This window comes from Daktulosphaira vitifoliae, unplaced genomic scaffold (assembly GCF_025091365.1).
Source record: "Daktulosphaira vitifoliae isolate Bord-2020 unplaced genomic scaffold, ASM2509136v1 Scaffold_2, whole genome shotgun sequence".
In the NCBI taxonomy this organism is placed as follows: Eukaryota; Metazoa; Arthropoda; class Insecta; order Hemiptera; family Phylloxeridae; genus Daktulosphaira; species Daktulosphaira vitifoliae.
In genome coordinates, this window is record NW_026099573.1 from 17024547 (window position 1) to 17050859 (window position 26313).

Consider the following 26313-nt stretch of genomic DNA (forward strand, 5'->3'; position numbering starts at 1 on the left):
GGTTGCACGAGGACGTCCGTGGCGGGCAACGTGCGCGTGCGTGCGTTCTACGCGACCGATTGAGCCAAGGAGCGCGTGTATGCGATGCCACGCGCTTCATGCATTCGGTAGAAACGACGGACCGGCTCCTCCACGCGCTCTGAATTTCGGCAATGGGCCGGGTTCACAACCGCCAGCCGTTCGGTAACCGTCGGCCACCGTCGATGCTCGGCTAAGAGGTGTAAGAGGTAAATAGTCCAGCCAGGCTTGGTTTGAATTTCGTTCCTCGTCCCTATTAACTTAACCATTGTTGTGGTACTGTTCATCTTCGTAGTCGGCTGGTGCCGTTCGTTCTCTGTACCCGCGAACGCATTTGTTCGTATGTTGGATATTCGGTAGTGATTATTATTTTTTAAACAATAATAATAAATACCTGTAGAAATTAATGCGGTTTATTTGTGTTTTAGTGAATCAAAATTTTAAAACCGAACATTTTTTTTTATAGCGTTGTTAAAATTTTTTCACAGTGTTTTTTATATGTTTTCGAATTTCACGAGAAACATTTTTAGTATTAATCAGAAATATATAATATAAACATTTTCAATAATATATGTATTATTATCATTTTTTTATTATCATCTTTGTTTATTCTATGTGTTGAACCCGGACAATTTTTTACTTACTAATCAGATGTAACGCTGTGAAAAGGACGAGGTACGTACTCTATTTTATTATTTAATTAAAAATTATGGCTATTGTCGTATTTAATGTTTTATAAATTAAAAAAGTTAGTCTCAAAAATATATAATTTAAACAAGTAATTTTGTAATTTAAGGGGTTAGCCTGGTGGTTGAGCTATTTAACGCTCGGAACGTTCAAAGCATTTTTAATGTCGTCCGCTTGTCTGTTAAGCCATTGATCGATTATTTTCTTTAAATTTTTATCTTCGGATCTCTATTTTCAACAGTCACGTCGGATTTTTATTTATATAATTTATAATATTTGAAAGGAAAACAATACACAATACGATAGGTATGTTGCAAAACCCATCGCTCTCTCCGCTCTCTACTGCACTAACGTCAGGCCAATGAGTTCATCAACCTCTGTCACTGAATATTGCTCAAAAAAATATATATTTGATTTTTGGGGTTGTATAGAACAAATAAATTTTTTCAAATGCAACACTATATGTTTCATACACTGGCGTGACCTAAGCCGAATAATTCTATTGACCGAGGTTATTGTAAACGATCTACAGCAAGGCCCTCAGGATAGTTACCCGTACGTCATATGGTGGGGTGACGGAAAAAAAGATACCATAAGATACATGGCATGAATAGTAGGATTTTTTTTTTACCAGTTTTTCGGTTTCATATACCATAATAGTATATAACTTTTTATGTATAAGCATATATATTAATTTGTCAAAGTAGACATGTATGTATTAACATCAGAAATAAGGTGTCAATTCGACGGTACACTGAAAAATCGCGTGGAGTGGGTCGGTTTCGAAAAGAAAGGCATAGTAATGACTAACTTGAGTGTTATTGTGCTAGTAACAAAGCTGTTGGCAATTTTGACGTGGCAGTGTTCATTGCAATTTTATTTATTGCTAATTGTTATTCTCCAGCGTTTAAACGAAACGGAGGGAGTTATTTTTAATCGAACATTGGCCAATTCTATTCGTTGTGGGTTTTTGGTGAAAATGCACACGTCGAGTATTAAACTCGATGTTATAAATATTTTTGTGTTTTTATTATTCCTCGATTTATCTTAAAACTATCACATTATTTTAAATTAAATATTAACTCGAAACGAATGTTGAGTGAGGGTGCTTTTTTTATACTAAAAAGGTTTTTGATTAATTTCGAATCGTTTTCCGAATACAAATGAATTTTCTTTTGGGCCCTTTAGTTAGCGATCCGGCTATGGTGACTCGATGTCAGCATAAACGCACTTACGGACATTTTGAACTGTGGAACTTGATTTAACGACCTTTTACCCATCGGTACATGGGAAATATCTACCGACAGAGTCTGTGTACTATTAACTCTCTTGTTGACTGTGTTATTTGATGTCTCTCGTTGTTTTTTTTCGCTTTGAGAATGACCTCGGTCGGTTCCTATAAAAATTGTTTATAAAAACCAAAATAGTAGTACACGTGCCGAAATAAAAATCAATTTTCGTTACATTCCAGTGAACTGGTCGCAATTCCCCGCGGCGCACCGTTTTGGTATACTTTCGAAGTATTTTTTTCTTCATTTTATTTATTAATAAATTATAATCATTCGTTCGCAGAAGACTTTGTATCGACTTAGAGGACAGGTTATATTCCAGGAAATCGATGCGGGGGAGAGAGAGAGATTATCATTCGATTTGATAACTCATTTCTGAGATGATTTCACGTTTTCGAATTTTGGCTATATTGCAATAGACCGTTTTTTAATGTATGCACTCTTATTGTGTTAAGCAAAAATTATGACGAAGAGGTGGTAGCGGTAGGTGACATCGTCCTTTCGACAAACTACGACGACGGTCCGTGGGTGGCGGGAAGGGTCGGCATGGTGGTGCCGGAGTCGAACGCGTTCCACACTCTCCGCTGCGTTGTCGAGGTCGGCGTCGACGGCCGGCGGGTACGGGTAGTCTCTCAGAACACACGTGTAGGAGCCGGACCGTCGTTTTTACCAACCGTCGAAACGATGGTCCGACTCCTCCACAACCAACACGGCGGCGGCAGCAGAGACCTCTGCCGTCGCACCGCACCGTTGCGTTGAGAAAGGTTACACACACGCACGCCCCCCACCACACTTCCTCCGACCCGTTGCATAACGCAATGAACGCCGCACGTTTACCGCGCCACCACCAACCGCCGATCCTTCTTCATTACGAAAACAATATTGTTATCGCGGTCGCTTTTTTTTTATTCTTATTAACTGTGATCACAGGAGTTTATAATGATATGGACCGCATTAACGTTTGAAATAGACTTCTTTCATCGTTATGTATGCCTGGTTTCAGTAGATAATTGTTATCAAACGATACTACTAACCCGATCTCGCACAAGTTATTAATGGGGTTCGAGCGAATCGATTAACATTATTCTAGGAGATAAATGAAAGTGTACTGAGACGATAGCGTGCGTTGCAGAATGCTGAGGAATTAGTTTTTTTGATCGACACTTTCAAATTTTGCATTTTTACCGCAATATATTGTCGGAGAACTCGTATTTTTTTTTTTTAGACTCTCTTAAGTTTTAATAAGCTTCGCCGCAATCGTAAACGACGGAAAACAAAATTATTTTGGAGGTGATATGATGTGCAATATTGTCTTTTTTTCAAACACAACTCGATTGTTTTTCTTACCACAAGCTAGCAATAGTAGTTTTTCTAATGCGTATACTACACGCGGAGTATTTTTTGGAAAGAGCCGCTGCGATCTACGCGTGTGCGTGCACGCACATTCTCCCCGACCACTGTCAGTGTCAATGAACCCCGAAAACACACCGTGTACCAAACCGGGGGGGAGCGCCCCTTTTATTTTACATCGCATTCGACCCTAATGCCCGACTTATTGCCTGCTGCTGCTATTACTACTACTATTGACGTTGCCTCTTGGTGTGTTAGATTGTGCTGCAACGGGCGTTCTCTAGGGTCAATGCACTATCGTTAGTGGAAAGAAAGAGGATATCACATCGTTGTTGATGTCGTTGTCGTAGTTTTCCCCTAAAAGTAAAATTTCGGTCCAACCACCGGTCGTTATGTTAACGACTGCGGGCCAAGTTTTTTCGACGATATCCGCTTTCCGTAGCTACGAGCCCTTCGCCGTCTCTGGTTTCCATATGATGATGCGCTTGTGTAGTGCGCAATGCTGTCGGATGGGATAGTAGAAAATAAAGGGAAATATCTCTCAGCTCATAGTGAACTGAAATTATTGGATTTTCTACGCATATAGGCCGGGTTTGAAAACAGTACTAAAGTTTTCGGACGGACAATACACATAAGATGTATCAAGTCGTTTTTTTCGTAATACGATCAGTTATACAACAATTGTGTCCGCCTAACGTACGGCGTGCTACTTAGTAAAAATAACCCTGAAATTACACGCGCTTCTCATCGCTCGGCAGGTGGCGGTCAAAAATACTTTCGATTGTCGTCGTTCGGTTTTTGGTTATGCATAGAGTTCCCTCCCACTTCCCTTTCAATTCGTTGCCGCCTGCGTGCCAGGATGACATAAAGCGTACGAGCCGGTGATCTCAATGCTCCAATTTTTCGTCATTTATATTCGTTTTTACGATTTTTTAAGGAAATTAATTTCTTCCATAGTGAAACGTGATCAACTCAACTCGGGGAGGAGCTTCGAGGTTGAAATTAATCCTATGCAGCTTTTATTCAAGGATATACTATTTTAACATCCTACAAATGTCGTTAGCCTAGAGTATTAACATTTTGTACAGAGAAGAGTCCCACGTGCGTCGTCCGGTCGGCCCCGATCGTATCCAGTCGTTGGTCGATGCGTTTCTTATCGGTGCACGCGCACGCACGCACACAAACACACACACACATACACACACCGCCAAAGCCCGAATTATTTTCGGGGGGAGACCGTACTGCAATACGCGCGCTTCACGATTACACTTCTACCACCACCGTGGTACCTTCATCACAGCCGCCACCACTAGCACCAGTGTACGCGCGCAAAACGCACGCACAAACGCGCTAGTCATATCAGTGTGTTGTTTGATGTATACGCGTCCAAGAGCTACGACATCGCGTTGCCGCCTATAGGTTCACGCACACTCACTGAACGTACCGAGAGTTACACGTGCCCACCGCCACCGCCACCGGAAAACAGAGAGAGGACCGCGGAACGCTACGGCCGCCACCGCCACCGCTGTTGCCGTCATTCAGTTCGTAGGCTGTTGACTGTAGTTTGTTCGTCGCTTTCCCGTACAATTTCAAAAAGCGCTATTCAAATCCTAATAAATAGTAATAGTTAATTTAGCGAATGTTCTATACTTGAGCGTAGGTCGGTAATTAGAATGCAATAACATTAGAAATATTTTATCCGATCGCGGCCGAGTGCAAAATTCATAAATATTGCGGCTTTATTTTTTCGGTAAAAAAAAAAAACAAGAAACATTTATTAAGCGGTACTTGCTGATCCGTTTCTATATGGAATGAGCGCCTCATTATGGCACAACTATGGGACAAAGCGCAAAAACAATGGATTAAGAATTTCTGGTTAAACTTAAAGACTTCGGCGATCAAAGACGACGACAAGGGTAAGTCTCTAATGGTAGTGGTTGTGCGATTAACGTTGCTCTAGTCGTGTTTAATGACATTTAAAAAAATGATACTTTATAGATTTTTATATAGCGAAAATTTGCACTAGAGTATTGTTCCGAAGTCCAGGTTATTCAGTGTATAATTTTTTGCGGAGGACTAAATAATAAAAACTATTATAAGGCATTGTTTTTAACTGTTTCTTTTTCAAAATCTAAGAGAAATCAAGTTTTTTTTATTAACACCCCAATTCCATCTCTCTGAATTAATAGTTCTTATAATGAAAAGTCGAATAGAAATTGTTTTGTTTATGTCAAATGATTTTGTAGGTTTTATTGTGTACTGTCATCGTGCTTAAAATTAACTAATTAACTTATGAAAAAAATTATATTTTTATTTCAACAGTTCCGGAGAGTTCATAGCATTAATGTGTTGAGCGGCATTTGGCCGCTTACAAATCATGATCACTTTAAACGCCTTTGTCGTATATACTAAAGTAATAAATTTATTTGTGAAACAATCGATTGAAGCAATTAGACTGTTGTCCTATGGAAGATTTTTTCATTTTTGAAAATTTGAAAAGCGTTCCGTTACGATTATTTGCATAGTATTAATTCATAGTATGTTTCTTTTGACTATTACTGATTATTGATTTAGTATGAGCGATAACAATTTCTCAAGTACATGGACTAGTCATAATTGGAGACATCATCGAGAAGGCGCCCTTTAGAGCACTTTTGATTGTATAGTGTCAACAGTGTTCAACGATGGTTGGCACTTTTGCNGTAACAATTTCTCAAGTACATGGACTAGTCTTAATTGGGGAGACATCATCGAGAAGGCGCCCTTTAGAGCACTTTTGATTGTATAGTGTCAACAGTGTTCAACGATGGTTGGCACTTTTGCAACGCGATTCGGTTCGTTTTCAAACGAACCACAAAGATTAAATGATTACATGTTCTCTCATAGTATTTCTTCCTTTTAGCGTTGAGTTATTTTAGGAGACTATTTTCGATCGACAACCCGACAGATTCGCTTAATTAACCTCATCTATTCGTGTTATCTATCATACGTTTACTCGACGAAACGCGCTTTTGCTTTTATAAGTGCAATATGCGCGTTTCAGTATTTCCCCTCCGTTGGTGCAGTAAAAAGTCAATAAATGGGTTTTCGGCTAGTTATGCTCAAGAAGTGTTCGCTTAAACTTCACCGAGGGATTTGTACATAACGGAGAACCGTATTTCGATGTAAAATAACGTCCATTTATTTCTATCTTAATTCACGCATACATTAATAGGTACTGTTTATATGGAACTTTCGGTAGCAACATTTGTCGAAGTTTATTAATCGCATCACTCTGTAATCGTCTTGTCTTTCTCAATTCGGTCATGTGCGCTTATACCCCGCGAACGCATTAAAAAATTGACCATGTAAATTATATTTGTTCATGTCTCCACGCCGTTTAGATGGCTTTTACTACAATCGTGTGTTAAAAATGTCATAAATCAAACTCGGACGGCAACGAGTATCTGCTGAAGGTTTCAAGTAAGAAATACCGACTAAGTTTAGATATCATGACGCTTTTATTTCGGCAGCGATTAATAATATCATTTTCACAACTTGCTTTTTATTTGAAGTTTCCGTCCCATCGTCGGTTCTTTTCGCTCGTCGATACACCCGTTGCAATTAGCCGATATTGCCCGAACTACTCGAGTTTCTTTGACAAATTTTTACTTTAATAAGATCACTAGAATTGAGTATTTGAGATTAACAATAGTTGTTTATCGTTTATTAAGTTCGAGAGTTTTTTTCGCGTGAGATCCATCGAATCTATTTGTTTATACAGTACACGTGTATCGAACATTGTAGATGAATTAGTAGTCTATCTTCCGTTAACTCATTAAATTGTCGAACGTGTTCTTTGTGATACTTGTGCGCATTAAATTATGTGTTACAGTGGCGAATTTGCCAAGTATTGCACGGCGTTTCACGTAGGCAATTCACGGTCTTTAGTGTCTTGCGCTCTAATTCTGCGTATGAATTAATTTGCGCTGATATTAACCCAGTCATGCCTCCCTCCATTACCCAGCCATTGTTTCTCTCTTACGTGGCTGACCACTGCGCGTACAGAGTTTACCGTACGCTTTAATGTGCCGCGCTTACGTTTAAACATACAAATTATTGTGTTTGAATACGATTTCTGTACAATGTAATTACGAGAAATACAAATACATTAAATAGACGGAAGAAACGATAATTTAAAAAAAAACATCGCCAAAAATATATTGAACTTTAACGATAGTGTTAAAATTTCGTTTTTTGTCTATTTCAAGCTTTCAACTTAATCAATATTATCTATTTAACATTTTTGTAGACTTTATAGATACAAAAAAGTTATATACAAGGTGACCGTTTTATCATAAGCCACTCGATTAAACGGCAACATACATATTTTAAATGGCTTATAAAATACATATAGATCTAAGTAAAAAAAAATAACCAGCCGATTACAATTTTTGGACCAGAACTACTTACCTCCAGTCTATATTTTAAAATGCTAATAACTTCCGAGTGACAAGTCAAAAAGTTGCTATCGATTCGTCATTTTTTTAAGTAGTTAACTTTCTATTTTATAAGCTAGTTTAATATGTATATATGTTTAATATGTATGTTGCCATTTAAAAAATTAAAATTGACATTTCTATAAGTTAAACTGGATGATTTCATAAAGCCATTAAAAGTTTATGATTCAAGAAATATATATGTAACTAATATAAATCAAAAATTTGTTCTCAATATTGTATTTATTTTGTGAGTAAATTGGTTTATGATAAGCCGACCATTCTGTATTACTTTTTACTTACTATGTTAAAATGTGAGATAGTTTTCTACCTTGTGTTCGAATAATTTATAGAGTGGCGGTTGGTGACATATTTAAATTGTGAACGATGTGATTTGTAAGCATGTGTTTTTTAACAGAAAGATACCGGTTCGACAAAGAATTGGAGAGAGAGATTCAACACATTTCCCCCTTGATCGGCATGGCGTTTATGCGTTGTGAGTGTTGTATGTCAGTATTCAATGGAACAATTAACTGATACATTTCATCGTTTCCTCCGGTGTATAGTTGACGATCGAGCGATGACAACGACCTTGCATGCTCATCTCTAACCGAAAACGTGAGGTTTTTCTTTACGACAAACGCGAGCTTACGCAACGACTTGTCGCTAGTTTCTTGGAAAACTTGTATCGTATTAACGCAATATAACAAACCCAACCTATTGTATTTAAACTGAGCATTGACGACTTCGGGTTTCTCCTGCAACAATTTCTCTTATACGATCACAGAAAGAGAGGGATTATTTTCAATTATATCTCGGAGGCTGAGCTGTTGGCGTGTTACCGCAATTATGTAATGTATCTACATACCGTTCGATCTCGTATTTGAATTTAAAATTAAAAAGTGAACGTGCGGTCGACTACCCCTCGAGGGCTACGAACAAATTCTACCTATTATCGAAGTTAGTCAACAGTTGATTTTAGTGTTTCATTTGGTACATTGACCAGTACGAAGGTTATGAGTTACATTTAAAGTGTTGATTTTGAGAGATTTCGGTTTGATGATATTTTTTTTTCAACACATGCATCAATTGTACGCATAATAAATTATTATATTTGCTCTTATTTATAATATATTCTTCTTATATTTAAATTTTTTTATTTCGAAGAGAATAATATATTCATACCTCGTTATTAATCAAATATAATGATACGATCAGAGTCTATTGTATCGCCTAGGGTATTCAATTGTGCCGCCCTGAATGATTTTTTTATTTTACTCATCAATAAAATTTCTCTACATTTTATACATTGTACATTTTTTTAATAATAATAAAAGAGAAGTTCAACTCCATAATATATACTGCTCCATACACCCAATAACCCCCCTCTAGATGCGGCCCTGGTTACGATTGTTTTTTTAAAATTCTTATCGAATAATTTTCGGTTCACAGATAACGTTTTGGGGCATGTCTCCGAAATGGTAGAGCTGATCAATGGGGAAATGCCAATATTGAATGCTACCGGTGGATCAGCTGATTTGGCTCGTGTGGGTATCGACTGTACGATCAGTCCATTAAAATCGTCGTCCACGGCGACCACAAATTTAGTTCATCATCATCAACAACAACAGCAACAGCATTTGCTCCGTCAACAACAACAACAACAACAAGAAGCTTCGGTTAAACGCGTCGTTTGTAGTCCAGACCTCCCGGTGTTTACCATCACTCCTGTGGTTGAGGAAGCGGTGATCGACTCGTCCACAGCGGTGACTGTTGTGGCGTCTTCGACTGGTTCCAAAATGACTCCCATCGCTGCCGACTGTAAGGGAGCTGCGTCCGCTACGGCTGTGGCTACGTCGTCATTGCAGTGTAACGTGTGTCATAAAGTTTTCGCTCAAAAAAACGCGTTCCAGAACCACCTACGATCTCATCTCAAGGACGCCGCTGCTGCCGATGGTCCGTTCCAGTGTAATTACTGTAGTAAGTCATTCTCGGTGCCGGCTCGGCTCACTCGCCACTACCGGACACACACGGGAGAAAAACCGTACAAATGCGAGTATTGCGACAAACCGTTCTCTGTCAAGGAGAATCTCAGCGTCCACAGGCGCATACACACTAAAGAACGGCCGTATAAATGTGACGTTTGTGATCGTGCGTTCGAGCACAGCGGCAAACTACATCGGCATATGCGCATACATACGGGCGAGCGGCCGCACAAGTGTTCGTTCTGTGACAAGACGTTCATTCAGAGCGGTCAGCTGGTCATACACATCCGAACACACACGGGCGAAAAACCTTACGTGTGCAAAACATGCGACAAAGGGTTCACGTGCTCTAAACAGCTCAAAGTACATACACGCACTCACACGGGAGAGAAACCATACTCGTGCGACATTTGCGGTAAGTCATTTGGTTATAACCACGTGCTCAAGCTACATCAAGTGTCCCACTACGGTGAAAAAGTGTACAAATGCACCATTTGCAACGACACGTTCACATCCAAAAAGACCATGGAGAATCACATCAAGAGCCACTCGGAAAATGGAGCCTCTAACGGTAACGGCAACAGCGCTCAGACAACAGCTGGTAGTCCGGACACTCCTCGAGCCAGCAGTCCGGGCACAGGCGAGACCTCATCTTCGTACGGCGGTAGTGACAAAGAGAACTGCAAGTCCTCTTTGGTTGACGACGTCGACGGCGCCGGTGAAGTCGTGGGGGAGCCTTTGCAGCAATTGCGTTCAGTCGATTCGCCTCCGGGGTCTGTCGGCAGCACCGGTTCCTCTGCTATCATCGAGCTCGAGAACGCTGTGCGACCATCTTCGTCGGCCGGTTATGACGACGACGAAGACGATCGACATTCTCTCGGCCGTCATCGTCTACAACCCCAACGGCATCAACAACAACAGCAACAAAAACTCCATCACCTCAACCAGGACACCTATCAACAACAGCAGCAGCAGCATCGGAAACGGCGTCGCAATCAAGAAGACCACGGCGAAGACGTACCGGTCTCGGCCGATACCCGATTGACGGCGTTGTGTCAGTACTTGTACCCGCGACTTACACGTCCGGATGGCACGCCCGCCGCCGTCGACTACGGTAGAGCAGCCGATTACAATGACCAACTGAGTCCGGCGAGCAGCACGTGTTCGATGACACTGACCATGGACGAATCTTCACCGCAGTCTCTGCCGTCACCTCCGCCTGCCATTCAGCTGACAGAATTTCGCGAAATCGCACTGGCCAACGCGCATCAACAACACCAGCAACAACAGCACGTCGTAGGGCGTGCCGACTATCGTCTCGAATTTGACCGTCTGGTGTCTGCCGACAACCACGTTCGGTATCCGGACGCCGGCGATTCGTCGCCTCCGCCTGCACTCGCCATTTCCATGGCCACCGAAGACCGTGGACAATTAAGTCTACCTCCCCGGAAACGGTCCAAGATGATTCTCAAATACATGGAAACGGCGAAAAAAGAGGCGCAGTGCAGCAGATACAGTTCGGTCATACAATACGCCAACAAAACCTCTATGTAACTGAATACCTCATTTTTGTGTATGCACACAGACGTACGTGTATGTACATAAATAACATTTATACTTGTGTATATTTTGTTTTTTTCTTTTCTTTTACAACTTTTAAAATCTTTAAGCGTCTAAATAGTCAAAAGTATAATGATTGAGTAGATCATATTTACATCTGTATTTTAATATTTATTTGTTGTTTTAAAGAATATTTATATATTTATATTTTTTTTTATCTGTGATAAACAAAACAAAAATTTACTCAAACATCATTTTTTCACGTTTATCTTACTGACCGGGAAAAATGAACTTATTTTTTATTAATGCTTCTCAAGTTTTTCGCAGGAACAGAAGGAAATAGGGTGTATCTTGTTTTTGTTTGTGTTGTGGTGTAGGTTTTATGACCTATTGTAATGTACTAGTAAAATATTGTCTTCATGAATAGATAAAATAATAAATCAGAATTATTAATTGTAATAAACAGTTAGTTACGAGTACGTAAGTTTTGCGGCTTTTTTTTTTGTCACGCGTTTTTATGTTAATGGTTTCATTTATCGTTAATTTTGCCTTAAAAACCCGAATATTCATAGACAAATCGTGTGATAGTGAATATTTTCAATAATAAATAGGATTATTCGACTCGCCTTTCACTTAGGTCCCGGAAACAATGTTGCCGCCCTCTCTGGGTACTCTACATGATAGTATTTGTAAAAAAACATACTTGCCTCGTTCGCGCCCGTCAAAATGCCACTACTCTTCGGTTGGGTTGCCTACAGATTGGTGGATGTACATTGCTTCATAATCGTTTAGATCGCGTGTATTGAACAAGATCGTTGAAATCCTGCAACTAATGTGGTTCTAACGTGACATTGACTATAAGTCCCCAAACGTCTAAAGAAACCATCTACCTCATTCTTATGCCTTATTATTAAAAATATTTTAATTCGTTGCCTCATGTGTTATATATGTAGAATTTATAATGCTATACCGCAGTACAAATGTAGATCCAAAGGTGCGACGCACCTGAAGACCAATTTAAATTAAATTAAATTAGTTTAACTTAAATATATTTATCGTGTTTCGTATTTATATCATAGAGTAATTTATGTTATTAATGATAAAATTATCATAATAACATTTTTTTTTATTGTATATAATGTTTAATAATATCTATAAAATATCAAATGGTCAATCAATATTTTTTTTTCTTTGTTTTTTATTTTAATTATTATCTATCGTGTTGTACGAATATAGTTTATTTTAATTAATTGTACGTGTGAATAATATAATTAAGGTATATTTTAGTATAATGTGCGAGTCTATTATACATAAAACATTTATACATGGACTGTCTTCGTTTGTATAGGCATGGCATATACGGACGTCATAAATGTACTGATTTTGGATCTCTATTATTAATCTTTGTACAAAAAATTAATATAAATTTAGATTTATATATATATATATATATATATATATATATATATATATATATATATATATATATAATAATATTAATAATATTTTAACATGGGAACGCATTTAAGTATATATTATAATTATTATTTTAAATGAAATAAACAATAATGTGTTGCATTAAATGTTCCTATGTATGAAAATGTTGTTAATTAGTACATACATACCTCGAATGATATTATTATAATTTAGAACAATTATGATTATGTTGGTATTTCTTATTTTTATGGAACATTATTAAAACGAAGAAAAGAAAAAATTACATCATATTATCTAGTTAATAAATATTGTATTTGTCATTAAACTAATTAGTGTTAATTTCCCTTACCCTTGATTTCTATTATAATATAATCATGATATATTATGTATTTACAAATCGTGTATTTTGTTAATTTCATCCCAAATTTCTCAATTGGTTTGATTTTTTAGTCGACTAGTGCCAAAACTGAACTTGTATATATGTGATATAAGTTAAAATAATGCACACTTGTAGTATGCCAAATAGAAATAATTTCTCTTGGCTTTGGCAATTAAAAATATTGTTATTAGAACACCAATCCAACCATTAACCATGTAATAAAAGTATATTACAATTAATGAAGTCTGCGTGATTTCTTTAAGATACAGGTTTTAAAATTGAGCAATTTTAATTTTACATTATTTTGTACAAAGAAAAAGAAATTATTTCCTAAAATAAGTCTTATAAAAGGAATTTCTTCTGGATTTTTAAGTGTAAACGCTTAACGAAGTTAATATTATAATAAGCAGGGCCTGTAAGTTTATGCATTAGAAAAAACGTATATAAGCATACAAATATGAAATGATCTCATGTTTTAATAAATTATTCCAGTGGAATATGTTTAATTTAGTTTTTCCAAAAATTATTCAAAATCGGAAAACTTTGTAATACCTCCTTTCATAGTGTTATAAAATTAGGATAAGATTTTATAATGGATGGTTTTATTAATTGTACAAAAAAAAATATATCAAAATCTTAAACAGTCTTTAATAATTAACAATTTGCCAGTGACTATATAATTAATCCTATTGGGTTAATTAGGAAAGTAGGTAGTTCAAAAAAATTGTTTTCGCTATACTTTTTAAAATTTAAATGCGTTCATAACGTGTTATAAAATTTTAATAATAAAAAAAAATCGTTGAAATGAAAAAGTATTAAAAAATATATTTGTATGTAAAAAACGATTCTAGTGAAAATAATATACTATAATAAGTAATCAAAGATATGCTAAATATACACTATTAAATCATGTATTCATTTTTCTAATGTTATGAAATGAATTTGTATCTTAATTATTATGTTTCTCATATAGTAAAAAAAAAAGAACATGAAATACATGAACTTATAAGTTCCAAAGCAAAAAAATTAGGAAGTGAAACAATTATGGGATTATAAAAAAATATAAATGTCAGTTTCGTTATATGCTTACATGGAAAAATGAATGACTAAATAAAAAGATTAACTGATGATTAATGAGGATGGGTACCATCTCTCAGAACATGCCATCCTATAAATAAGTTATAGGGGAGATCTGCTTAATATAAGTTACTACATTGTAATGGACTAAATTATAGGGAAATAATGTTTGTTAACACTTGAGCAGCATATTTTTAATTGTTCAATAGTATATAAGTATTAATCTAATCATCTAATTCAATTACTAAAACTTATATAAATAATTAAAGACGAATTAAATATATTTTAGTAATAAAACTTTATTATCAATTATTTTTTATAGTTATTCTCTTAAATTTCATAACGATAACTAATTTTTCAATTATCTTTTTTCATGTTAAGTTGAAAGCATTCACAACTAAAAAAAAAAATAAAATAATAAATTGAGCATAAATAAAGTACGTACCATACTACAATTTTTTTCTAAGTTTTTGAGATAAAATTTATGCAGATTTTTTAATTTATTGAACAATAACACTATACATAATGTGTTTAAATATTATATAGCAAAAGGAAACGTTGAAAAACAATTTTTATATTTTGAAGTGATATTGAAAATTAAGAACAATAGTTAGTGCGCAAAACAAATTTTTGCCATTAAATTCTCTTCTAAAGTGAAAAATACTGTTACCATACAAATTTTCATTATGAGTCATGCATTTAATGACTTTATGGTTTATTAATATCTTTAATTCTATAAATTATCAATATGTCAAATCCAGCAGATTTTATTTTATATATCTAATGTTGAAATAAAATGAATTATTCTTCGTGGAATTTTTTTTTATATCTTGGTAATTATTAATAACTAAGTAATTTAATAAATACAAATAAAATATTTTAAAACTTTAAGACTTTTTAAATACTTTCGTTTAAATCACTAACCAAACCACTTACCGTGTGTATTTACAATTCAGCATTTAATATTACACAATATTTTCTACCATCACGAGGTCACCGTTGCGAATAATATCTTTAAAGGATCTAATTATTGATTAATTTTATAATTCCTCCGCTATAATTTAATATACTCATTTTTCCATATTTATTTTAAAAATACATTTTTGTAATGATTCTACTTTTTCTTTAAATACGTATATTTAACTCATTACAGTTTACACAACTATTATAATGAACAATCTAGTTTTACTTAAAATAACTAAAAGATGTCTACGTATAACAGTAAATGTGATATTTTGAGAGTGCTAAAGTACTTTCATAATTGCTCCACTATAATAATTAATTTGTCGTGTTTGTCATCATAGACATGACTAACGGAAGGCCCAGCCTTTTTAGCTAAAAATTTATTCCTTATAAATTAAAAAATATATATGTATAGTTTATATAAAAATATATTTTGTAGAATGGAGAAAATTCCTAATATAATGTGTTCTACATACACTAATCTTGTTCACATTACCGTCAATTTTTATCGACAGTCACGTAACCCTGTTATTTATAACCATAGGCGTAATTTGGAAGATATAATTTAATATCTTCTTTCATTAAAAACTTTTTATAGAAAAATACATGTAATTATTACAATTTTTGGAAAAACTAAGGTCTCTCTAGACACCCAACCAATAGCGCCTATTTTGATTAATTTTAAAATGACAAAACATTCTTTTAGCTTCGATGCGAAGGTATGATGTGTTTTGTTTTTTTTTCTATTACCACTTCTTTTCAGCTCTCACCGAACCAGTTTCTTTAAACGATACGTCAAAAGATCACAAATCGTATCTAGTTGAAGACATTACCCTCAAATTTGAAAAAATTTCCATCGTTCCCCGTAAATGGAGGAAATCTCCAAATTTAAAAATCGCTAATTTTCCACATTTTTTTTTCTTAAAACTGCCCATAACTTTTTCAAATACGAACAAATCAATATAATTTTTTTTTTTTTATTAATGCTTGATGTCTTTACCTATCATTTGGTATATATTTTTTTTATAAATCTGACCCTTTACGTGCCCACGGGGGGGATTTAAAATGAAAACTTTCACAAAAAATTAACTTTTTCAACTTAACTTTTGAAAGTGTTCCGGAAGGTCTGATACTTTTATATATATCTTAAATTAAAACAAATGTAACATACTTCATCATGGAAAAAATAATTTCGGACTTTATTTTCACTTCACGTTGAAAATAGTTACTGTATGCTATTTTTATGTGTAAAATCTCAATTTTAAATTTTTGACTTAGTTTATTATATAGGAGTAATGGGTAGGCAACTTAACATAAATTTTATATAATAGTATTTGGTATTTGCTAGTTACAATTAATTTGACTTTATAACAAATATTCCAAGAATGTTAAACAGTTATGTGTTTATATTATAAAAAAAATTTCAGACAAAAAATTTTCATTTTGTGGTTGCTTGATATTTATAAAGTAATCAAATTGTAGTTACACTCAATTAATTTACCAACATTTTCCACTTCATCAATACATTATTTTAATTAAAAAATATATTATTTATTTTAAGAATCGGTCCCATCTAAGTCATACAATAAAACTTGTAATATAAATATTAAAAAATTATCTAAAAATTAAATATATGAATAATACATTTTCAGATGTTCATTAAATAAGGAAACAGGTCAGTTGTCATATGTATATACTTATATGAATGTAATAACTTTATTATTTGTTACAGAAAGAAAAGGAATTAGATTAAAAATTACTTTTTAATAAACTGATCTCGCTATTAAAAATAAATTAAATTATAAATTAAAAAATTATTAATAATGATAATAAAAATTTTGATTAATATACCAGGTAGAAGGTAATTATGACTTTAAATGCTTATTTCTCTAGTTTATATTACACAAGTATACTCAAGTTTAATTTTTAATAAATAATTGATAAGAATCTAAAAAATTATTATATAATGACTAATAAACAATGTTACCGTCACATAATTTTTATTAATATATATGTAAAGTAAATATTTGTGCTGATTAAGTCATAAGATTTTAAAAAATTTTATATTGGAAACAAAAATTAAATAATATTTTTAATTAAAATGTTTTACTTTAATTTCATATATCCTAAACTTTTATTATTTATAAAACAGTTTTATAATTAATTTGATTTACATTCTCCCCTCCCCCAAAAAAAAGAAACTTATCAAGAAAGAAAAGAGATGGAATAAATACAAGAATAATTAGGATATAATAAATTATAATATCATAAACCATATTTGAGCAATAATCATTATAGAATGAAAAATATGTGATATATCTACAGTAACATACTATAGAATACATTTCTATAAATAAATCAATACACATCCCTAAAAGAAATATCAGTACAAATTTATGATGAGAATAAAGAACTTCATTATAAATTAATAATTTAACTTTTTATAAAAACTTGAAATTTTATATAAAATAATATATTATAAAACCTTATAAAAACAATCTATAAAAGTTTATTTAAAGAATTTTTGTTTTTATTATAAATAGAAGTGTTACTTGATTTTTATTAAAAAAAAAAAAAAAAAAACATTAAAATACTTTTAATTTAAACTTTTTTCAAAAATATAGAGTTGTAATAGGTTTTATAATAGAGATAAATTCACTTGAGTAATAAGAAATAATTGATATTAATTGCACATTTAAACTTTGGGGCTAGAAATGATATAAAAATAATATACACTGTGAAAAAATTCAATATTTTATAAAACATACATACTTGTGTAGATAATTATATCTACAAGTATTGCAATTCATGTTTTAGACTAGATTAAAAGCATCTAGTCTAACTATAATAATCAAACTAAGTAATTATTCTCTCTATAAAATTAATACTTTTAGTTTCTTATTTAGATTTAATTACAATAATATAAGGTAAATAGTTCCAGAAATCCTTATATGAATTGTAATAAAATTTTCAACACCATTTTTTTAACGATTTTTTTTTGACTGTTTATTTTTTTTAACTACTTTCTGTGGTTTCTTATAGTAATAAAATTGAACTACAATGATGAAGTTGGCTATTGTTGCTAATAAGAAAGCCCATATGAGCAGTAAATCCCCAGTTTCTTGAATTGATGTAAAAACTCTAACGGATGAACCCAAAAACAAAAGGATGCAAGTGGCTATAGAAAGCTGACCAGTGCCTTTGTTTTTGTAATTGACGTAGCCTTGGGTCAACTGTAAAGGAGATATAAACCATAGAATCAATTATCATTTATTATTATAGAAAACATTAATTTTTTGTTGCCTAAAATTAAGATTATAAGTTCAAATTGTTACTGATATTCTTACCTTTCCATAAAACATTAATGGAATACTAATTAATTGAGCTGTCCATAGATAATCTTTGGGCACATAGCCTGAAATTAAGGCCAAAAACAAAGTACAATATAAAACTGTAAATAATGTAGAGACCTTTTTTGATATGTTATACTTTAATACTAATATTACAATAATTAATGTCTGTATAAGTATGAAGAAGGAATCTCCCCAAGCACTGAAAAAAATATGTATTTGTTAATAATAACTTTAAATTAGTGAAAAATTATAAATTTCATATAAGTATTATTATTTTTGATTGATGTTTTCTTTTATAGGTACTTCAACAGTTTAAATATAATTTTATTTTGCTTTTATCATTATTATAATTACCTAAATGGAAAATTGCTTGCATAGCTATAAACTACATTGGTAGTAACAGCAAAGAGATCCATACTGACATTTACCAAACTGATACCTTTGGCGCTTTTACTATTCCATACTTTTAGTACCTGAGGAAGTTTAACTGAAAAAATAAAATAAACTTTACAATTTATTCAATAATTTTGAATAAAATTATTGTTTAACCTAATAAAGATCCTCCAACAATTCCAAATCCGAGACCTTTGCTAGCAGAAGTTTTTAGACATTCCACTATAAAATAAAAAATTTAGTTTAGAGTAAAATATGTAACATGTAAAAAATATCAAAATTAAAAATTAATTTCCTATAAATTACTAAATAAATATTATTTTAATTATTATTGAGAACAAAATAATTATTCATAAAGCTAATATTGTTAGCAATTTTAAATATGATTTTTTAGGATGGGGAACGATATAACTCCTTAATCCTATAATTTTGATTTAAGCCTTACAAATCATAGGTGTACTTAAGGACTTAGACCCTCTTCAAAAATTAGAAGTTATATAAAAAAAATTAGGGTAGGGAATAATATATTTAGTCTTTTTAAAAATATTACCTTAAATGTATCTATGTATATCTCAAATATGATTTCCCCAATTTTTAGAAAATCAACTTAATAAATGAAGACTTGGTACATTAAATAAAATTTAAGGTAAATTAATTTTTTTGTTAAAATCAGGTTACCAGATTTAATTTTTAAAAAATGTATACATTTTTAAAAGTCAACAATTTGTATAATAAATAAAATGTAACTTTTGATAAATTTCCAAATAAAATCTTCAATTGTCTTGTTTTCCTACCAATTAAAAATAGAGTTACTTTGTTGCTACATAGACATCTTTAAATGTTAGAAACATAATCTATATTATTTTATTATAAAGTAAAATTTAAATTTTGCGTTTTAAGTTGATTTTATTTTTTTACTTAATCTAACAAAAAAATAACTAACTTATATTTTTGAATAAAGCAAAACAATTTATAAATATTTGAATACATGGTAGGTTATTCAAGTAAGATTCTTTGAATACTATAAAATTAATAGAATATATAAGAATAAAAATTAAACCTTTAATTAATGAAAACAAATCACGATTTTCTAATGTAAATGAAAATAATAAGTGAACAAAATTTAGCATTATATGAAATCTAAAAAAAAAAAAAAAAATAAAATTNNNNAAAAAAAAAAAAAAAATAAAATTGAAAATTAACTTACCATCAAAAAAATTTAGATCATAAAAAAACACCTTATAACATTTTGGCGTTACAACTAGCAACAATATTCTCTGAATAAAATCTGATACAGCTTCCATGGTTGGCCGTCAGCAATATTGGACGTGACAGAGTTAATTTTTCTCCTAAAAATGATTAAATTAAATTGTATTACAATGTGGATGGGTAGCTAGAAGATATTTTTGTTATGTAAAACAAATACCTTCGATATTAACAATTTTTGATAAATTAAATTTTGAACTGGAAGAGTGTTAAAAATTTCAAATTGTCCCTTGAGACATGCTTATCGAGAGCTAGAAGAGCCTCAATGAGCACTAAAAACTGCAAATAATAACTATAATATTGATAATAACATTCCAACTCACGAAACCGACAAACATTATCTGTTATCACAAGTTCCATGGATTGTTATCGTATTTTTATTATCAATTATTAGTAATTTTCAAATGTTTTCCGACAAGACCTCTAACGCTATCTACACATTTAATTGTTAAATGACTGGCATATGAAATTAAACACCTTTAAAGATATTTTTGATGCAAATATTCATGGAGCAGTGCCGGCGCAAAGTTTTGCGGGGCTTGGGACAAGTTAGCCATGAGGGGGTCCAGTAGTTATCTCTATTTCTGGGTTGAAATTTTTTAAAGATTTTTTTTTTTTTTTTTTTTATGGAGAATCATCACAATATCCCACTATACTGAAAAGATTGTATAAATCATACTATTAAAGTTAAAACCAAAAGTTGTATTTTTAAAAATTCAAAATTTACTAACAGTTCTATCAAAAAAATGAAGGAGTTATTTAAAAGCATTACTGTCATCAACATTCTATTTTTGAGTCATAGTAGCTATAATTTTTGCCATTATATCTAATATGCAAAAATGAACGACTTAAATTAAAGCTAAGAACATTTTATAAAACCGGACTTTCAATATTACCATTAAAAAGGTCATGAATAATGTTATATTCAATTTTTTAATCGATCAACTAGTTTCTGTAATTGTGCGAGGTATTATATTTATATAATAAAACCTATTAAAAAAAAAAAACTAATTACTGAAGGTACTCAATAATTTAAGCAGTTTATTACATCAAATTTTGTAGGCAACTCGTCTCATAAAAAATGTTTGTCGCTCACAATAAATGCTATTTAACCTCCTAATTATGTTGAATCCTATAAAGGCTGCTATATTGCAAAATTGAACGAATAAAACACAATATAGACTTTTAAGGTAGATAAAATTTTGAAATCCCAGTAATGTCTTTTTATAAAATCTATCAATGCATTGCTTTATCTTTATTATTTAGTACATGTTTTGATAGAGCGATTAAAAAAAAAAATAATAACCAAATTTTTGATTGGGTTAACTTGTTCTAAAGTTATGTTGTGACATAATTTGATTTTGATTTATGTCTTAATAATGTAGTCTACTACTGAGGGATCCAATAATAAAATTAGATATAAAATAAGCACTCTGACTGGACTACTTAGGATACAGTAATCTGATTAAATATCTTTACACGGTGGATAGAACAGAATTACCTTTGCGCAGAAAATGCGGAACACATGAGGAAGATTCATTTCACATTTTGTGCGAATGTGACACCTTTGACACATTAAGGTCTAAACAGTAGGGAAAATATTTTTCTGAAAAAGAAAATATCATAAACCTAAAATCCAAAGAGATTAGTAGTAGAACGTCCTATATATAAATAGAGTATTAGGTATACAAATAATGGTAATAACACTTCGTTAGAAATACTTATGTAAGGAAATCGAATTCTGTGAAACTGAATGAGTTCTAACTGGAGTTAAGTATTGGGAGTGATTAGGTGGAATAATCCCTCTAAAACGATAAAAATGTTCACACTAGTATATTCCAACAACAAATATGCACAAATGGGGTGCTTTAAAAATGGCTCAAATAAAATTTATAAATGCGTATAAATCAGGAAATGGAAGATTTTTAATTTATTAAATTAATTCAGAAAAACTTATGTTAATTATAAAAACTTTTTCTTTTTTTGGTTATCAGTTCAATGAATTTGTGATATCAGAACGCTGATAACGTGAAATACTGTTTCTAATTTTCCCTCCAATTGAATTGATATGTCTATAACGGATGCTTTATATTGTCAGTTTCTTAAGTAAAAATATATATATTATGTAAGAATTGAAAAAATAAAACTTTATAAATGGAGAGTTTCGATCAGGTAGCTTAATCCTTTTGTATTTTATAAAGTTGAAAAACTGACTTCGTTGTCAACACAGAGGCATATTTAAGGTTGTACTGCCCTGGGTACACTTTATTTATAATAATTATAAGCCTTTAAAATTTCAGATTACCATATTTTAATTTAAAGAAACACCTTTTTTTTGCCAAAAATTAAAAAAAATAATGATGGATTTTAGGAATGTAGCAGCTCTAAACTTGTTGGTGTAAACATATTGGAAGGATCTGTAATCTCAGATAATTATTCTCTAAATGATATTCTTAACAAATATACTGAACAAGTTCGTGCTTTAGCTGATACGATTATGCAACTGGAAAATTTGAATCTTGTGAAAGATGTTTCAGTTTCATCAAAAAACAGTAACACTGAAATGATGAAAAATAAGAATAAAATTATCAGTGGAGTCTCGGCACTTTTGAAAGATTTGAAACCCTTAAGTAATAAAATTGAGTTGTATATATAGAGATGTAAAATTATCAATATTTCTTATTGTTAATTAATTATTGATATAATTTATAATTATTATATTATTGAATAATTGATTGTGAAAATCAACTAGGTGATTTAGATTTTAAATAATAATACTAACCAGAATAATAATAAAAAAAAAAGAATATATTAATTTTACAACTCTTAGTATGTAATAATTTTTTATGTTAACCCATTAGTTCCCAAGGTTAGGAAAAAAACAAATTTTATGTTGCATTTTATTAGTTTAATATATACCCAAATAACAATTTATAAAGTCAAAAAATTTTTTTTCTTTTTAGCTTTTTTTACAATAAAATGTTGCGTATACGCAATATTAGGATTAACACTTAATTAATTCATATAAAACGTGATTATTGTTCTGTTGAGAATAAATTTTAATAGCTAAAAAGTAATTTGGTTCAACAACAAGATAAAGAAAAAATTATTTTTTAAATGTTTCGTTATATTATACTTCATAAATATTTTTTCTTCTTTTATTTATTCATTATAAAGTTATAAACAGTTAGTATTAAAGGAATAATGGTATATTTTTTATTAAGCATTTAAATTATTTATCAAATTTTTGTTAAATATTGTGTTTTTAACAGACTATCCTGGATTCCAATCTTTAAGTTCACTGAGGCTACTTAAAGAGTATGAAAAAATAGCTCAAGAAAGTCAACTATTATTAAAAAAACTACAAGAAGATGATGTCACTACTAAAAATTTAATCGAAAGGTTTGTTTAAATAAATGTTATGAAATATTTGATTGAACTCATCTTTTTAACTGATTGAAATTATTTATTTTATTTAGTGCATAATTTTCATGTTTTTTCATTTTAGAATTGATTCTATGAAATCACTTATGATAGATTTCAAAAATGAAACTGAAAAAGTAATAAAAGAAAATTATATTAGTCCTGAAATAGAAAGAGCGATCACCAAAGAATTTAATGAATGTAGAGCTGATATGGTAACATTAAAAATAAATTTTAGTTAAACCATTTTTAACAACTTTTAAGTGTTTTTTTTTTTAGTACAAAATATTGCCCCTAGTTGATCCATCATCAATGTTGAAAGAAGTATTGAGTGTGAGTGTTCAATATTCTAATATCTTTTAATTTTGTTATTGATCATTTTCAAAATTGGTTTTATAATTGTGTATTTTTATATTATGGGTTCAAGAATAAAGGAGCTAATCAAATAAGATTTCTGTTCTGTTTATTAGCCCAATTTAATCATTATTCTATGTATATATTTATCATTATTTTTTTTTATACATAGGTACCTGCCATCTTTCATATTATGCTTATCAAAATCTTAGTTGGTGTGAGGTTTTTTTTTTCATTTTTTAACCAAATTACTTATCAAAGAATTAATAATTGTAAATTTATTATAGTTTTAAAATATCATCTCAAAAATGTTAACTATTGACAATGTGTAAAAATTGTCAAGATATTTATCCACCTACTATGAAATTTACATATTTTTAATACTGGCGAAATATAGCTTTTTTAATAACCAAAATCATTTTCACATCAACTAAACTGTGATGCATAGTTTAATTTTTGGGGAGTATAATATGTGTGGTTAATTTATTATATTATATAAGGTTTCTTTTAGAGATAGTTAAAGAAAAAAAAAATATGATGATATTACAATATATATTGTAATTAAAAATAATAATTTTGTGCTATTCTCCTCTATAGATATTGGTTGAGCATTCAGATGAAGATAAAGATAGTTGGGTCAATTTTGAAGACAAGCCACACTTGGTTTTACATTGCTACAAATTAAAAAAGAATGGTTTCGTTTTGCAAAATGAAAATGACAAAAATCTTTTTAAGTTAAATATTTGAGATTATTTAAGGACAATTTTTTTTAAGTATTGTTATTAAGAATTTTGTTTTCAATTATTTCTATGAATTTTATTTTAGGTAATCCACCTATGATTAATTAAGATTATTAAAAAGTGAAAAAATATCATTTTAATTACTATCACATTATTATTTTAGATACCCTCAATTATCTACTAAAAAATTATTTTGCTAAGTGTTTTTAGGATGTTTAAAATAATTTTTTAAAATTTTTTAAGCTAGTTTTGTTATGTTTTTATAAGGTATTAGGACACTAGACAATAGGGTGTAAAACCTATTTTGGTGTCATAATAAATAAGATGCTTCATTGATCTATCACTTGGTATTAAATTTAACCTCTATACATTAGTAAGTGACACACTTTCATTTCACTTAATAATAGTTGGCGTAATTCAAAAAAGCACTTAATTGTTAAATAGAGATTAAAATTGTAAAATAAAATGTAGAGTAGGTAACCTAATATTAACCAAGGTGCCCTAGGCCTTTACCGTGGTATAAAGGTCGTGTGTTTATTACAATTTACTTTTATTAAAAGTAACTTAAAAAAATTTGAGGAGCTAAATTAATTTATTCGAATTTTATTGTATAAAAATACTTATAATTTTCTTAAAATTTAGTAGACCTATGTTCAAATCTTCCTGGTACAATTTTTTTATCGTACTACTGTACCCTCTCCAAATTACTTTAATCAACTAATAGGGTGTATAAAAATGTAGATCATCGAAATTTTAATGAGAAACATTTTTATTTTATTATATACATTAAAATAATCATTTTTTGAAAATTAGAATTTTTAAAAAAAATGTCTACTGGTTGCTCAACATTTTTAAGTACATTGAGCCCTACTAGTAATACACTAAATAATCACACTAATTATAAGTATCGCTATCAAATACCATGTTTAAAATACATGTATGCTTTAAAATACTTATGTTAGTAAAATAGGCGTTATTTTTGTAAATAAATATGGTAGGTACATCAATGGTTAATAAACGGTTATAATGCTCCATAGTAAACCATTGGCAGCACTTAAATAGACCGTCTATGGTGGAATTGTTGATGTTGATTAAACGCATAATAAACTTGATATTGTACACTGGATAGTATAGATGATATCTGACAGTGATTAAAATCACTATTATAAGAAACGCTTTGATGCAAATCTGTAGATAGTGTTTAATTTTAAGAAATTGGCGGATTATTCAAAAGCAAATTCTAAATCAAAAATAATTAAGGAAAAATTGCAAAAAACTATTGCCAGAGGCTATGATTTTTACTGAATAGGCAAACGTTCGTCGCTTTCGTTTTTTGATAAAATTGGCAATTTAAGCTAATTTAAATGTTAAAGTTAATTTTTTCGACTCAAAAGAAAAATAAATTGAAATATTTTAACTTTATATTCTATGTAAATTAATTTAATATAATATTCAAGAAAATCAGTGTACCCATTATGAGGTATATTAAAATACAATACCAAGAATTTTAACACAAAAGTAGCACATTTTTGAATATGATAACCATGTTCACTATATCTCT

At 31.0% G+C, this 26313-nt stretch overlaps 3 protein-coding genes across 4 annotated transcripts; 2 read left to right on the top strand and 1 right to left on the bottom strand.

Annotated features, from left to right (window-relative positions):
* Positions 1-261: 261 nt before the first annotated feature.
* Positions 262-12438, top strand: LOC126899474 (Krueppel homolog 1-like). 2 transcript variants are annotated; one of them, XM_050674436.1, is made up of 2 exons: positions 262-693; positions 9275-12438. In XM_050674436.1, the coding sequence occupies exon 2, from the start codon at positions 9301-9303 to the stop codon at positions 11359-11361; it is 2061 nt and encodes a 686-aa protein (XP_050530393.1). In that variant the 5' UTR covers positions 262-693; positions 9275-9300; the 3' UTR covers positions 11362-12438. The 2 variants fall into 2 exon arrangements, with proteins under 2 accessions (XP_050530393.1, XP_050530391.1); XM_050674434.1 differs by lacking the exon at positions 262-693 and adding an exon at positions 4620-5260.
* Positions 12439-17897: 5459 nt separating this feature from the next.
* Positions 17898-20562, bottom strand: LOC126899475 (mannose-P-dolichol utilization defect 1 protein homolog). The gene is made up of 6 exons (XM_050674437.1): positions 20396-20562; positions 20177-20318; positions 19126-19191; positions 18931-19063; positions 18571-18775; positions 17898-18456 (listed from the first exon to the last, which is right to left on the bottom strand). Exons 2-6 carry the CDS (start codon positions 20271-20273, stop codon positions 18208-18210), a joined length of 750 nt encoding a protein of 249 aa, XP_050530394.1. The 5' UTR covers positions 20274-20318; positions 20396-20562; the 3' UTR covers positions 17898-18207.
* A 1706-nt stretch (positions 20563-22268) lies between these two features.
* Positions 22269-25090, top strand: LOC126899476 (uncharacterized). Its single transcript, XM_050674438.1, has 6 exons — positions 22269-22407; positions 22607-22865; positions 23508-23637; positions 23744-23873; positions 23938-23991; positions 24610-25090. The coding sequence occupies exons 1-6, from the start codon at positions 22390-22392 to the stop codon at positions 24757-24759; spliced, it is 741 nt and encodes a 246-aa protein (XP_050530395.1). The 5' UTR covers positions 22269-22389; the 3' UTR covers positions 24760-25090.
* The last annotated feature ends 1223 nt before the right edge of the window (positions 25091-26313 follow it).

What these genes read in the sequence shown, in the direction of transcription:
- LOC126899474 (XM_050674434.1), top strand. Translation starts at nt 5,170, where the DNA reads ATGGCACAACTATGGGACAAAGCGCAAAAACAATGGATTAAGAATTTC. An exon ending in GATCAAAGACGACGACAAGG is followed by an intron (nt 5,261 to 9,274) that starts GTAAGTCTCTAA and finishes TTCGGTTCACAG; the next exon opens with ATAACGTTTTGGGGCATGTC.
- LOC126899475 (XM_050674437.1), bottom strand. Translation starts at nt 20,273, where the DNA reads ATGGAAGCTGTATCAGATTTTATTCAGAGAATATTGTTGCTAGTTGTA. An exon ending in TGTTGGAGGATCTTTATTAG is followed by an intron (nt 19,064 to 19,125) that starts GTTAAACAATAA and finishes TTATTTTTTCAG; the next exon opens with TTAAACTTCCTCAGGTACTA. An exon ending in CATTAATGTTTTATGGAAAG is followed by an intron (nt 18,457 to 18,570) that starts GTAAGAATATCA and finishes TCTCCTTTACAG; the next exon opens with TTGACCCAAGGCTACGTCAA.
- LOC126899476 (XM_050674438.1), top strand. An exon ending in ATGAATGTAGAGCTGATATG is followed by an intron (nt 23,874 to 23,937) that starts GTAACATTAAAA and finishes TTTTTTTTTTAG; the next exon opens with TACAAAATATTGCCCCTAGT. An exon ending in TGTTGAAAGAAGTATTGAGT is followed by an intron (nt 23,992 to 24,609) that starts GTGAGTGTTCAA and finishes TCTCCTCTATAG; the next exon opens with ATATTGGTTGAGCATTCAGA.